The following is a 14781-nucleotide window of genomic DNA, read 5'->3' on the forward strand; positions in this document are numbered from 1 at the left end:
TCAGGCCCATTGGCCAATCAGTTTTCTGTAGTATTGCTGTTGCATCAGGCATCTCACCTTGGATGATAATCAGAAATTTACCGGGCGTTTCAGTGCTACTTACGGCAGTTAAACTAATGCAAAGACCATATAGCCAGTCCCCAGCTAGGTCAGTCAGTCAGTCAGTCAGTCAGAACATGTAGATCGGTCTCTACGGCACGTCCTCGAGCGAACCAGCGGAAGCTTGCAAGTTTATATTTTTCGCCAAATTCAGCATAAGACGGCGGTTAATGCATCATTAATTGCTTCAAGGCTGCTCAAGCACCGCCGTGTCAGTTGTCACGTCAGCCCTAACTAAGCCCTCTCCGGCGACTGCGACGGCGGCCAGGACCACGATTTCTCGCCGCGTGCTCGACAGGAAGAAGGGGGTAATGTTCACGCAAAAGCAACGCATCCGGCCGGTTTGCCGTGGATCGGATCGGAGCGGGACGTCGATCGTCGCATCCCCGTCGCCGAACGTCGCGTCGGATGGAAGATTTGAATCGGGGTCGACGGCGACGGGAAGAGTGAAATGGCGGTCCAGCCGTCCAGGAGATGGGACAGCGCGCGCGTAGGAGGGAGGCAGGCAACACCGGCGTCACGCGTGGGAGGAACCCCGACGAGCGCGTGACGCGTTCTCCCGGGCCAATGATCGGCGTCAGCGACGGGCCCCGGCCTAGTGACGCCGGCCTGATGACAAGTCTCACGCTGCTCCTATGTTGGTGGAAAGCCAGGAATGAGATGATCTTCAATAATAATCAGTTCTCAATTCAAGATTGCAGGGAATTTTTCTTCAAGGAGCTACGCCTTGTATCCTTCAGGGTCAAGCAAAGCCTCTCAGTGCCCTTTGATCTATGGATTCAAAATCTGTAATTGATTCCAGATGTTTTTATATTTTTTTCTTTTCTTTATTTGTCTCCTAACCCTGCCCCCCCTGCTTTCAACTCTGTAATTTTGTAATTTTGTAACTATGTTTTCACTCTTGTTTTTTTTTCAATAAATTCCTGCAGGGGCTCAGGCCCCTCCAGTTCAGTCAAAAAAAGTCGATTCATGCAAACACGAAAGAAGCCGAGCGACTAGTGTGCACCCTCTCGGTGTTTGAGCCCATGGGCCGTAGCCCACATGAAACGAAGGCCTCAAGAAGCAGCAAAACAATGTTGACGTTCAGACATGAATTTCCATTTTTTTTCGTGTGGTTTCGATGTATACAAGTGTAAAGAATAAAGCATATAACGACCTTGTAGCAGGATATATCAGCAGGAAAGAATCAGTGGGTTACAGAAATCGTGTTCTCTGTCATCAAGACTATATTGTAGGTCTATGTGGCATGAACTCTTCATTGACAAGTTGGTTCCTCAATACGGCTGGGGAGATCAACCTCCAGACTGCAAAGGTGAAGACCTCAATGTCAGCAGCTTCTTAGTTGTCTACAATACAGAACCTTTTTGCAAACAAAACTGGATGCCAGACAGCGGTTTTCGCAAAAATAACTGGATGGCAGACAACGAGGAATACACGACTTACTGTATATGCTAGCCGCGAACCACTCGTTGATGATCTTCACCCATGTACTAGCCCACCCAACATCTATGCTCCACCTGATTATGAAATGAAGGATGTGAGAGTGGGAGGATGTAATTAAATCCTTCTTCCTCTGTCTAAGATGATGTAGCAAAGGAAAATCACGCAGTATGGCACTGATGACTTGAAATGCAGTTTTGATTTGATTCCAGAGTATGTATGCACATTGCCACTTAAAATCATATGGACTACCGAGCAGCTGTTTAATTGCCTGATGATAGGATATCTTACTTTCGTGTTGGATGATTAAGCTCCCAGCTAATGAACAGCATTGCAAAATACATAGCTCCCATTGCAAACACAATGTGGAAAATCTCATAGCTGTAGGGGGTGTCCTCTTCCAATTGTACTTCATCATTCCGAAACTGAAAATGAACAGTTTTTGTTAATACGCTGGATAAAGATAGCACTTCTGAGTTCTGAAGAAATTCTTCAAGTCAATAATGATTAATAAGATACACATCAGAACTCTGATTTGACCAAAAACATGTGAATTATCATCAAATGGTCATTTTGACACTTCCAAGTAACTTGGCCAGTGGTATCCCTAAGGAAGTGAAGAGTAATTTATTTTTCAATCTTACATACAAATACCTGCATAACTGCTGAGTGCTGATTGATAACTTATAAACCGGAAGGATCACAGTTATATCAGTTGAGAACAACTTAACTGCCCAGTGATGCCAGAAAATGAAAATTGTGAATATCATAGAGAAAAGTTGAGAGTAATAAACTTACTTGGAAGGATTTGGTGTCGATTCCAGTAGAAAACGTGGCCATTACAATGGAACAAATTGCGATAATGAAGCTCTAGAAAAGCACAACTTCAATCAGGTAATGTCAATGGCTAACTACTCAAAAGAGCTCTGATCTTTTCCTTACAACGATAGTAGCTGAATCACCATCCCTGGAAATTTTCATATGAGAGTGGCACTTCCCGGTTTGTGGCTCACTGCACATGTGCATAGTATGAAATTAACATCAAGCAAAACTGAACTATACAAGGCTATGTTTACAGAACAGTGAATGAAATGAAATATTAGCACAGAATACTTTGCAGTATGGAAGTGGAAACTCTTCTGAGGAATACCAAAACTACAAACTCCTCAACAGTTCCAAGTGACGTAGACTAACCTGTGGAGTGCAGACCAACAAAGGAAGACAATATAGGAACTCATGATCCCAGAAGAGAGAAGACCCTCGTTAACCTTCTCAGCAAACAAAGTGAACTAAAATCAAAACCTCATACATATCAGGCAGGATAAAAACTCAAAAAAATTACAGAGACTTTTGCTCAGACGTGCTAATAGAAACAAGGCTACTATCAGGATTGCAGTTTGATATTCACATCCAAAACCTGACACTGGTTTTCAACTCAACGTAAGCTACAGCCAAGACTTGGTGCTGCTTGCATCCTCTTACCTTGGAGTGCAGTGATACTGTCATCATTACAGTCACCAAGATTGCTGTCCATGTAATAGTGAAGATGTTGAATGCACAAGAGGAGTTGGGGACATACAGAACATACAGCACGCCAATTCCAGCAAAGGAAGCAATGTAGGAGATGGTTGACAAGAATAACCCAAACAACCCACTGAGAATCACATAAGGGCAACATGCCATGGTCAGTTATAGCTTTAGGACCTGAAAGCTGAAGTAATTGGGAAGCTACAACTTCCAGCACAACTAAATCAATCCTTACCATTGATTTGATCCAGGATCTGGCATCCACCGTTTATTGCACCATGATATGAAGTGGAGCATGCTTATGAGCTGGAGGAGGAGAAATATCCTGGAGGGACAATGAAACAGAAGTAACATGTTTAATATAAATAAGACAATCTGAAACAAATGTAAATATTGTTCATTAGGGCTTGAAACATCCCAAATTTTGAGATATATAAGGACTGCCATTTATATTACCCGGCACCCAGTCGAGCGATTTCACCTGCAGACACAACAAAACAGTTTTCTTTGAGCATGCTAAAATTTAAGTATGGATACACTGGTGGAAGTATATTAGGACCATACAACAAACTGAAACTTATTTCACCTTTGTTTATCATAATTTGAACTTTCCAAAGCAAGGAACTGTGAAATGATTGTTGACCATGGCCTTTCTAAGCACTAATTTCAAGCTAGGTGTTATGAAATAAAGCAAATTCCAGTCTATAACTGCTGAGCATTCATTTATGCCCATCACATCTTACATCTACAGTAACTACGTTTGCCACAGTGCTGGACAGAACTTACCATAAAGTTGGATGAAGATGTTAGGGATGATAAATGGGATGCCGATCGACATGGCATACACAAGAGACTTCAGAATCCAGCATCCAGAATGCCACGAATTACGAGCTTCATGGAGCTTGCGAGTTCCAAATGTTGTTGCAAACATCACCCAGAAAAATATCTGAACAGTTTTTAAGGAAGTGAACCCAAGGAACACAGCACACCTTCAAAATGTCAAATGTTTAGTAGTTCTAGAACCACTGAACCAGGGCATTTATAATCCTGAATCCTTGATCATGCCCTTTTAGACAGGTTGCTTCTGTTCCAGCAGATTTTAGGATTTTAGTTCAAATTTGTACAAAATACTAGGAACTGCATCCAGAAAACCCCCCATTCCAAACGGGCCATTGGTTCATGACTGAAACACGGTAGCTGTTGAGAACATTCTAGCTGCATGCCTCGTAGCGTATATACAGTGGACAAGCCCTATCAGTTGCACAAGAAACGAGAACACACCGTGCTTGTGAGATCAAGGATACGAAGCAGCCCAAGCTGACCCGAAGCACTCCTCCGGACTGGAAGCACTTGGAGTCCCCTGCTCCGCAGACCGGCACATCTGAAGGCGTAGTGTAATCGGTGAGCACACAGTAAGAACGCGACCTCCCTCAAACCGCAAATGCGATGCGAGAGCTAAATTCCGAAGGGAAAGAGGAACCCACGATGCAGGCCGCGGAGCGCCCTGGCCCCGTAGTCCCTGACGAACCAGGCCAGCAGGTTGGTGGCGAAGAAGACGAACCCGTACGCGTACCGCGCCCGCAGCGACTGCCGCCGCCTCGCGTCGTACGCGCCGCCGCCTCCGCGCGGCTCCGCCGCTCCACCTGCCTTGATCACAGTCATATACCCGCCTGCTCACGCCGCCGTCGTTGCTCCCGGGGTGGATGGAGCGCCTCTCCCCGTCGGTCCAGCGCCGGGTTCCTGCGCGGAGGCGGAGCAGCAGGGTTGGGAGCGCGCTTGCTTAGGGTCGCCGCAGCAATGCCCTGCGAAATTCGGACGCGGAACGGCGGAAGCGAAGGGAAGCGGGAACTCACGGGCGGCGACCTGTTCCGGCTCCGGGGTACGGTGGTGCGGAGGAGCGGCTGCCCCGTTCGCTTTGCGCCTTTTATTAAATTAAAGGCCGGGCGCAGCGGGCAAGCTGTGTTGCAGGCTGCTGCCTTGGGAGGGACCGGGGTCCCAGAGGTTTGGAATTGGGATCGCCCGATGCGACGATCCGACGACTGTGGACGCGGGATGGTTGAGTCCCAGGGGTGACTTGAGCTGCTAGCTCTTCTAGTACTGTAGCAGAACTAGCTGGCCCCGCCTGCCTGAGAGCTGCTTTTCACGCGCACCGGCGTACGTCCAGGCGACCGTTGGGCCGGGTCGCGTCGCGGCGGTCTCCTTTAAAAAGGCCGAACCGGGAGCGGGGACTGCGGGGGGGCTCGTCTGGTCCGGCCGTTCGGACAGAAACGCGTCGTCCGGCAGACTCCCGCGCCCAAATTCCCGCCTCGCACGTTTAATGGACCACGACGATTCTTTTTCTTCCGTGTAGAATATCGACGGGCACCGTGGACTATATATTTAGGCCTTGTTTAGTTCTAAATTTTTTTACAAAATAAAAAATAGTAGCAATTTCGTTTATATTTGATAATAAATATTGTCTAATCATAAACTAACTAGGCTTAAAAGATTCGTCTCATCAATTCCGACCAAACTGTGTAATTAGCTTTTATTTTCGTCTATATTTAATACTCCATGCATGTGTTTAAAGATTTGATGTGATGGGGCTGAAAAAATTTACAAAATTTTTTGGGAACTAAATAAAGCCTTAATGAACCTTATTGACTGTTTGTTGGCTGGACTATTTTGACTGTTTTTTTATCTGTTTCTTTTGAGAGCCAACTATACATTTTCTAAATGACTGCTATTGAATGAATTAGTTGATAATGGTTTTAGTACCAAAAATTACATTTACCTCTGCAGCGCACGTCGTTCTCAGACTGTTTCCAAATTAGACCTTTAATGTACTTTTTCTATGGCTGGTGCTGGTACGTATTTATTCTCACCCATACTAATTAATTTTGGCTCGTGGCTTTACCATGCGCAGCCGGTGCGAGGAGATAGTGCAGCAACATATCCATATTAGTTACGACGCATGCACATAATGGCTTTTAATGAAAAAAATCATAACTCCTAAACAAAATATCCAAATTAAATTTCGATTACACCATTTGATTTCTTGTAATAAATCCTTCAAAACAAGATCCCACATGGATATATTTAGATAAAATTTTAATAACGAATAATTATCATATAAAGATAGAACATTTTTGTATTGAGCATGTTTAAGGTTTAAAAAATAATGTTCCATCTTCATAATAAAATATTCTAAGAACCGTATTGGTATTATAAACATGGCGACGGATGTTCCATCTTCATTAAAAAATAATGTTCTATCTTCATAAGAGACGATGTTCCATCTTCGTTATAGTTAGCAAATCAAGTATCCAAATTAAATTCAGATTGCGCTATTGGATTCCTTATACTAAATGCTTCAAAATAAGATCTCAACATGAATATATTCAGATAAAGTTTTATTAACGAATATGTATTTCATAAAGATAGAATATTTTCTTTTATTATTGAATAAAGGTGGTGTTCTAGATTCATAAAACAATATTCCGCCTTCACAGAAAAATATTTTAAATTTAGAAAAAACAATATTCCATATGAAAACACACTTAAATGATTGGTATTATAATACCGATAAATAAATAAAATAAACATATAGAATTATATAATAAATAACATTACACAAGGGAAACATCATGCGTATAATATAACAAATGGAACATAGAAAAATACTACATAACATGTTGTATAAATACTACATAACATGTTGTATGAATACTACATAATATGTTGTGAAAATACTTAAAGATAATCATACAGTATCTCATTCATCATGTGTATACCATATACAATGGAATATGGAAAAAATAAAAAGCAAACATCACATGTATGTTAAGTGAACATAACTAAATACATTACGGAACATCACTAAATATATTATAGAACATCACAAATACATTACGAACATCACTCGGTACATCATAGAACACCGCATGTATACTAAGTGAACATCACTAAATACACCATAGAACATTACTAAATACATTATAGAACATCATATATATATTACCTGAACATCACTAAATATATCAAAAAAAACATCACATGTATACTAAATGAACGTCACTAAATTCACTATCGAACATTAACATGAACATCGCTAAATACATCATAAAACATCACTAAATACAATATAGAACACCATTAAATACACTATAGAACATCACATATATATTACGAGAATATCACTATGTACATCATCATATATACTAAGTGAACATCGCTAAATGAACCATCGAACATCACCAAATGCAATATAGAACATCGCCAAATACAATATAGAATATTGCATTATCAGATATATATTACACGAACATCACAAAAAAAAACGTAGAACATCACAAAAATACCACACGAACATCACAAAAAAATATCATAGAACATTACATATATAACACCTGAACATCATAAAAAATCATAGAACATTACATATACTACATAAACATCATAAAAAACATCAAAGAACATGGTATTGTATACCACATGAACATTGCAAAAAACATCATTTTACATCACATCTCATGAAATATAGAAAAGAAAAAAGTAAATATAAAAAATAATTAAGTAAGATAAAGTAGAAAAATAAAAAATCTATAAAAACATAAAGACAAAAAAGAAATAAAAAAATAAATAAAACTAATTAATGATAGTAAATAAAAAATAAAATAAAAAATAATATGGAAAATTGAATGAAACAGAAACAAAAAATAATATCACTCGCTTCCTATGGTATTAGTCCACTAAAAAAATTAAACAACCACCATAGAATCAATATCAAGACGTTTGTAGCGTTTCAATCACATGCATGCATGTATTCCACAAAAAATAATCTAATAAACACCTTTATAACCAGCACTAAATTAATGTGTTGCCAAAAGAAAAAAAAAATGAATGAAATAAAAAATGAAAAAAAGAAAGGGAAAAAATGAAGCACAAAAAGAAATAAAAAAAATAGAGGAAAAAATAAAAGAAAGATAAAAATATAAAATAACATAAAAGAAAAAGAAAAATAAATTGAATCTATAAACATGAATTAGGGAAAAAGAAAAAGAAAAAACAAAATAAAGAAAAGAAAAAATACCAAGAAAAAACAAATAGGAAAACAAAAAAAATAAAACTATACAACAACGGGCAGGAAGGAAAATGAAAAGATAAAGAAAAATAAAATAAAATAAGAAAAAGAAAAAAGAAAAAGAAATAAATAAAAAGAAAAAGAAAAAGAAAAAGAGAAGAAAACTAACAGCAACGATCGGGAGGGAAAAGTAAAAGAAACATAAAAAGAAAGAAAAGAAGAAGAAAAGAAAAGGAAAGAAAAAAGAAAAAAAAAAGAAACGTACGTACCTGATAAGCCGTCGCGCGCGCGGAAGTCATTGGGCGGGAATCGTCGGACGGGGTCTCCGGTCCGAACGTTCGGACCGGAAGATTTCTGGGACTGCGGTGCCGCGCGGTGGAGTAAAAAAAAATCCACGAGGGTGAAGGGCTTGTTTAGTTTCAAATTTTTTTTTTAAAAATCACACTTTCGCTTGTATTTGATAAATATTGTCCAATCATGGACTAACTAGGCTCAAAAGATTCGTCTCGTCAATTTCGACAAAACTGTGCAATTAATTTTTATTTTCGTCTATATTTAATACTTCATGTATATGTCTAAAGATTCGATGTGACGGAGAATCTGAAAAATTTTACAAAATTTTTTAGAGCTAAACAAGGCCGAAGCCGTGAAGGCACGCTCGGTTTTCTCCCAGAAATCACGGTTTGGCGCCCCGGACGGTTGTCCTACCATGCAATTCGGCTGTTGCCCAGCCCGGACGAAATCACGAACACGAGGCCACCGACCTGATAACCTCTGCGCCTTTGGCTCCTGCAGTCGTTCGATAGGGCAAGTTTCTTGGGGTTTGGTGAGGAAAACGACGAGGGCCCCCAGCTTTCGGGCAGACAGGCTTCTGGACGTTTGAAACGTGGGAGCCGTTCCCGCGACCGTGCGCAAAATGACACAGCGGTAGGTTTGTCAGCGTACTGCTTTTGCTGTTCTTGAGGCGCAGTTAAGCAGCTATCTGCTTGTCTTGTTCTGTGTCGTCTTTGGGCAAACTTGCAGTCATTCCCCTAGTAGTAGTACAGCTCAGTGGCCTTTAGCTAGGGTAAAGCTCCAAAATCACCTCCCTGGCTCTTTCAAATTAATGTGAAAGAGAGATGATTTTGGAGCAAAGAGAGTGTCCTCCGAATTGGTTCAGTACAAGCATTTTTGGTTCATGGTTCTCGAAAAAGAAAAGGGAACAGTTTGGTGCATGGATTGCCAAAAGGAATTGGACACCTAGCTAGTAAGACACCACCAATGACCAACGTAAGCACGTAATACTAGAACTGACCCAATAAAAAAATTAGATGATATAGATGGTGAAATTTTAGAACACTACTAGACACATAATGGAAAACACATTTACTTTTATACTATGACACCTCTCATCATCTTTCCTATATCTAGAAGGGGTTCTCTAATGTTGTGGTCTCATTAGCAACCTTAGAAATTTACTTAGGTTCGGACGACATGCACATGAAGACTAAGCGACATATACTTAGAGAGTGAATGTGATCCATGCAAGAAAAGGAGATAAGAATGAAAGCGACGTGTCCTGAGAACTAAGAAGAGAAAAGCATGGTAGAGACCACTAGTGGAAATGATTTTGGTGGGTTCTATGTGTGAATCGTACCCTAAGTCGCTTTCAGCCTTAGCTTTTTCCCTCACACACATCACACATACTTATTATCTGTGTCTTGTTTAGTTCACCTAAAAAACTAAAAACTTTTCAAGATTTCTCGTCATATCAATTTTTACGGCACATGCATAAAGCATTAAATACAGTCAAAAACAAAAACTAATTACACATTTTTTTTTGTAAATCGCGAGATGAATCTTTTGAGCCTAGTTAGTTTATAATTGAACAATATTTGCCACAAACAAACGAAAGTGCTATAGTGGCCGAAAATTTTTCATTTCACCAACTAAACAAAGCCTTGTTCCAATTAGGCTACCACACATGGTGCAAAACAGTTTGGTAAGTTCGCAAAAAAAAAACTATTTCTATTGAGTTGTCCCTTATGTCAAATGGGCTAGGGATGATGCCACTGGCCACGTTGGGGCGAACGTTGAGCGTTGGGCGTCATGGCTCGTCATGGGCGTCTTGGAGCGAGCGTTGGGCATCACGCTCGTATAAAAAGAACTATTTCTAAGAAGGGTTTGCTATTTAATGTCTGCATACCATCTAATAAATTGTAAGTCATTCTAAAAATTTTAAAAAATCAAAGCATTTTAAATTTGATCAAAATTATAGAAAAAATTATAAAAAATTATAAAATCAAATAGATATACTATAAAAATATAACTAATAAAGAATATAATGATACTTTGTGGATATCATAAATATTGTTATCTTATCAAATAAATTTGATTAAACTTGTGATGCTTTGACTCTCAAGAATCTTAAAATAACTTATAATTTAGGATGGAGGGAGTATTGATTACTGAATCGCTAAATGGTTTTACTAGTTTAGATATAAAATTTTGATCCGGCATACCCTACATAAAAATCCTAAGATCCGCCACTGCCTTTAGAATCGGGTCCCCACGGGAAGCGAGGACGGAGGCTTGCATACCATCTCTGGTCTCGTGAACCCGTCGGAAACAACTTTAGCTCCATTTAATTTTCTATAGAAAACAAAATCTATATCATTCCGTACTTTAATGGATGAATTTCTCACAGAGAATCGCGGGCTTGACATCTCGAGCCAGAACCAGAAGGAGTACCAGGTCTAGGCCCAAGAGCGTGAAAGTGAGCGGCCCAGACTCGAAGGTATTCGTCGTGATGCCCGCACAGTGGGAACCTCGTCCTGTCCGATGCCGCAAACTCGACCCACATGACGGACACTTTCCTCCCCGGAGCCAAGGCCTTGTTTAGTTTCCAAAAATTTTTGCAAAACTTTTCAGCCCTTTCACATCGAATCTTTAGACGTATGCATGTAGCATTAAATATAGACAAAAATAAAAAGTAATTATACAGTTTGGTCGGAATTGACGAGACGAATCTTTTGAGCCTAGTTAGTCCATGATTAGACAATATTTGTCAAATACAAACAAAATTGGTACTCTTCACATTTTGCAAAATATTTTGGAACTAAACAAGGCCCAAGATGGGCTTGGCCGGATTGTCCCATGGACTCGTGTCCAACAAGAACTCGCTTGACACGCTGATCAGTGATCACCAGGTGTGCTTGACCTGCTAAAAAAAATTGTGCTTGACGTCAATGGACAGAGGATGTGCTCCCGTTCTGCAGCTGTATAGAAGGTTTCTTCCTCTAAACCGTGGCAGCAACCAAAGCATAGGTGGTCTGAATGATGTTAGGCTGTCTATCATTAGCCATCAATCACGACTCAAATCACAGATAAACCAAAATATTACTCAAATTTGACGCAATTGCACATGTGCGCGCCTTCCTTTGGCTATGGAGGAAGGCAACGACGACGCGAAGCACAGAGTTCTCCGTCAGTGCGTTCTCGGTCCTGCCTCTCTTTTCCCAGCAGCTCTCTGCTTCAGGAAAGGACTTGTCTTTTCCTTTCCTGCTACTCGGTTGCCCTCGCCCTCAGCAATCTGAGAAAATTCTGCGTTTTCATTTCATGATTTCATCCAGGGCCTTGTTTAGGCCTCGTTTAGTTCCATTTTTTTTTAAAATAGGAATAGTAGCACTTTCGTTTGTATTTGACAAATATTGTCCAATCATTAACTAACTAGGCTCAAAAGATTCGTCTCGTCAATTCTGACCAAACTGTGCAATTAGTTTTTATTTTTATCTATATTTAATACTCCATGCAAGTGTCTAAAGATTTGATGTGACGAGGAATCTGATAAATTTTGCAAAATTTTTTGGGAACTAAACAAGGCCAGTTCACCCTGAAAACCAAAAAGTTTTCAAGATTCCCTGTCACACCGAATCTTTCAACATATACATGAAGCATTAAATATAGACGAAAATAAAAACTAATTACACAGTTTACCTGTAAATCGCGAGACGAATCTTTTGATCCTAGTTAGTTCATAATTGGACAATATTTGCCACAAACAAATGAACGTGCTACAGTAGCGAAATCCAAAATTTTTTCACATCTAAACAAGTCCGAAGCTGGTTTGTCGTGGTTTCAGATTTATATCCATACACGCCAGCTCGTTTTGCGAGCGGGGTGATCTAGGTGCTAGTCTGCTAGAAGCCAATATGCATGAAATGCATCCGTGAAGAAAAGAAAACTCTTTCGCACTGGCTGCCTTGATGTTATCGGAAATTCTTTCCCGTGAACTGTACGTAATCGGTAAAAAGCAGACGGGAACGGAGACGGCAACGCGGTCACTGGTCACTGGTCAGCCATGACGCGGCGGCGGCGGCTGGCCTTCCGCGTGGAATTACTTGCTCCACACATCTTCCTCGATCGGCAGGCTATAACACGGGAAATTTTCTCCGGCCCATGCACAACCGCTGGAAAGTCCCAAGTCCTAACTCGAGTCCACTTATCCACAGTCTAACATGCTTTTTTAGTTTTTTTTTCTCTTATGATGAGGGGGGTTGGCCAACATGATTGGCAGAACGGCACCGAGCTCACGGGCTAAACTTCACCATCCAATCCATAGACAAAAGGTGCTTTTGACATCAAATCCACCTGTCGTCCGCTTAATAGTTATTGTAAATACGTACAGGAACTTTTTATGGTATGTTTATGTCATTGGGTCCCGGACCTTAAAAACGTTACTTCTGTATGTCATTAAACTTATCAAATGGTGCCTACTGACTACATGTCCGTACGTATTATACATATGTCACTGTGTCAGTCACACCTTAGCAATTAGGAAACGGAAACATGACCCATATTCTTGTTCTAATGTTTCACGTTTCGAAAATATTTGTGTTCTAAAAACACAAATATTCTCATTCTCACATTATAAAATGATATTCCAAGTACGTATTATCCATATATCACTGTGTCAACACCTTAGCAGTCTGGAAACGGAAACATGACCCACGTTCTTGTTCTCATGTTTCACGTTTCGAAAACACAAATGTTCTCATTCTCACATTATAAAATGATATTCCAAGTTTTTCTGGTTCCGGGACGAAAACATGGCTTCTATAGTCAACACCTTGCTACTACCTACGTGTCAAGCTAAGGCTAGTATAAACAATGATCCATTAGGTCCATATATTATCAACAATAAAGTCACATCCCACCATTCGCCTTTACCCGCACTAGGCCTCTCATCCCTGGCCATGGTCGACAGTAAGGAAGCGTCACCAAGCGGTAAGCGCCATCGAAAGCTAGAGAGAGAACATGCAAGGAGAGGAGAGAAACACGGTGTGGATAACATATGGATCCTACATATTAATAATATTCACATCAACATGACATATAGACAGTTAGAGTAAGGCAAATAATAAAGCCAAGGTGTTTAGCTATTAGCCAAGTTAGAAGAGCCAAGTTATACAATAATAGTCTCTTATTTGTCTATAAGAATTTTTTTATAGTTAGTTTTGCCCATGCCTCACCTTTTCTTTCCTAATCCTCCTCATATTCACTTAGTGTATGGACTTGTGCCTAGCTTGTTGCTTGCATGAGTATCAAACTTTCCTTCTCTCTCTCTCTCTCTCTCTCTCTCTCTCTCTCCTCCAGCATTTGCTTTGGCTATAAGCCAATTATTGTACCTTCTCTAGGTGCCGACATGGGTAATATGGACATGCAATGTATGATTGGATAAGTTTAAATCTTGTTTGGTTGAGCTATATGGCTTCTGGAAAAAGGCTATTGTGAACTATGGATTGTGGAAAAAACTATTGAACTAAGAGTTGTGTGAAAAAACAAAAAATGTTTGGTTAGAGCAGCTATGAAATACATGTAATACTCTTGATGGATAAAGTTCTTAGGATACAGAAATGACAATAATAAAGTTGTTAGGATCGGATCCAAAGATTCAGAGCTCCAACATATGAAGGTGTAAAGATTCTCTTAAGAAACCCCAAAAATGATGAGACGGATCGGTACTGCACTGAAGCAGGGGAATGTGGAATGTCTCAATCCGCAGTTCGTATATATTAGACCGCCGATATCCTTTCCACCCGACGTGCCGGCAACGACGAAAGAAGTTGCAGGATTCCTCCATCCATCACCTTCCACCGTGCTGATGCCGACCCTCCCCAGACTCTTCCTTTTTTTTTTTTCTTTTTGGGTAATGATTAATGACCTTCCCCACACACCCAGCCACACACTAGTTGTAGTTGATCTCGACCAAAAAAAAAAAGAACACGGGCGTCCGGGGGAGGCGGCGTTTGGAACCTTCGGTAGCGCCCTGTCACCGCATCGGTTGCCCCCCACATGAACCTGCCGCAACTTGCAAGGAGGAGCAAGTCGATTAGCTTACGCTTCCCCATTTACCGCCCGGTCTAAGCAACGCTATTGAGGTGGTACACGACGATCTCCGTCGTCCACCGCGCATCCAAGGAGCTTGGGAGAAACACGCAAAAAGCTGGAAGCAGCGCGTGCGCAGAGCCCTGGATTGGAACGCCGTCTTCCAATCTTGACGAATCATGGGCCACATGAGAGCGACCATCGGCTTCACTGGATGGGTGCCCGCCGAGCCAACTTCACTCACGTGCCGTATGAAAATGGGCTAACGACTTATATATATATCATCA

At 40.6% G+C, this 14781-nt stretch overlaps 1 protein-coding gene across 2 annotated transcripts; it reads right to left on the minus strand.

The window, feature by feature from the left end:
• Positions 1176-5225, minus strand: LOC8060222 (probable serine incorporator). Of its 2 annotated transcripts, XM_021462718.1 has the most exons (13): positions 4920-5225; positions 4551-4806; positions 4371-4447; positions 3853-4012; positions 3523-3547; positions 3302-3391; positions 3022-3193; positions 2734-2807; positions 2482-2551; positions 2338-2409; positions 1831-1964; positions 1543-1616; positions 1176-1403 (listed from the first exon to the last, which is right to left on the minus strand). In XM_021462718.1, the coding sequence occupies exons 2-13, from the start codon at positions 4726-4728 to the stop codon at positions 1324-1326; spliced, it is 1206 nt and encodes a 401-aa protein (XP_021318393.1). In that variant the 5' UTR covers positions 4729-4806; positions 4920-5225; the 3' UTR covers positions 1176-1323. The 2 variants fall into 2 exon arrangements, with proteins under 2 accessions (XP_021318393.1, XP_002448136.1); XM_002448091.2 differs by having other exon boundaries at positions 4551-5225.

The sequence above is a fragment of the Sorghum bicolor genome, chromosome 6 (assembly GCF_000003195.3).
Source record: "Sorghum bicolor cultivar BTx623 chromosome 6, Sorghum_bicolor_NCBIv3, whole genome shotgun sequence".
Classification (NCBI taxonomy): Eukaryota; Viridiplantae; Streptophyta; class Magnoliopsida; order Poales; family Poaceae; genus Sorghum; species Sorghum bicolor.

Coding starts and splice junctions, on each gene's coding strand:
- LOC8060222 (XM_021462718.1), bottom strand. CDS start 4,728: ATGACTGTGATCAAGGCAGGTGGAGCGGCGGAGCCGCGCGGAGGCGGC. Junction 1,965..2,337: donor TCGACACCAAATCCTTCCAA/GTAAGTTTATTA, acceptor GTTCATTTTCAG/TTTCGGAATGATGAAGTACA. Junction 1,404..1,542: donor GTTCGCGGCTAGCATATACA/GTAAGTCGTGTA, acceptor TCACCTTTGCAG/TCTGGAGGTTGATCTCCCCA.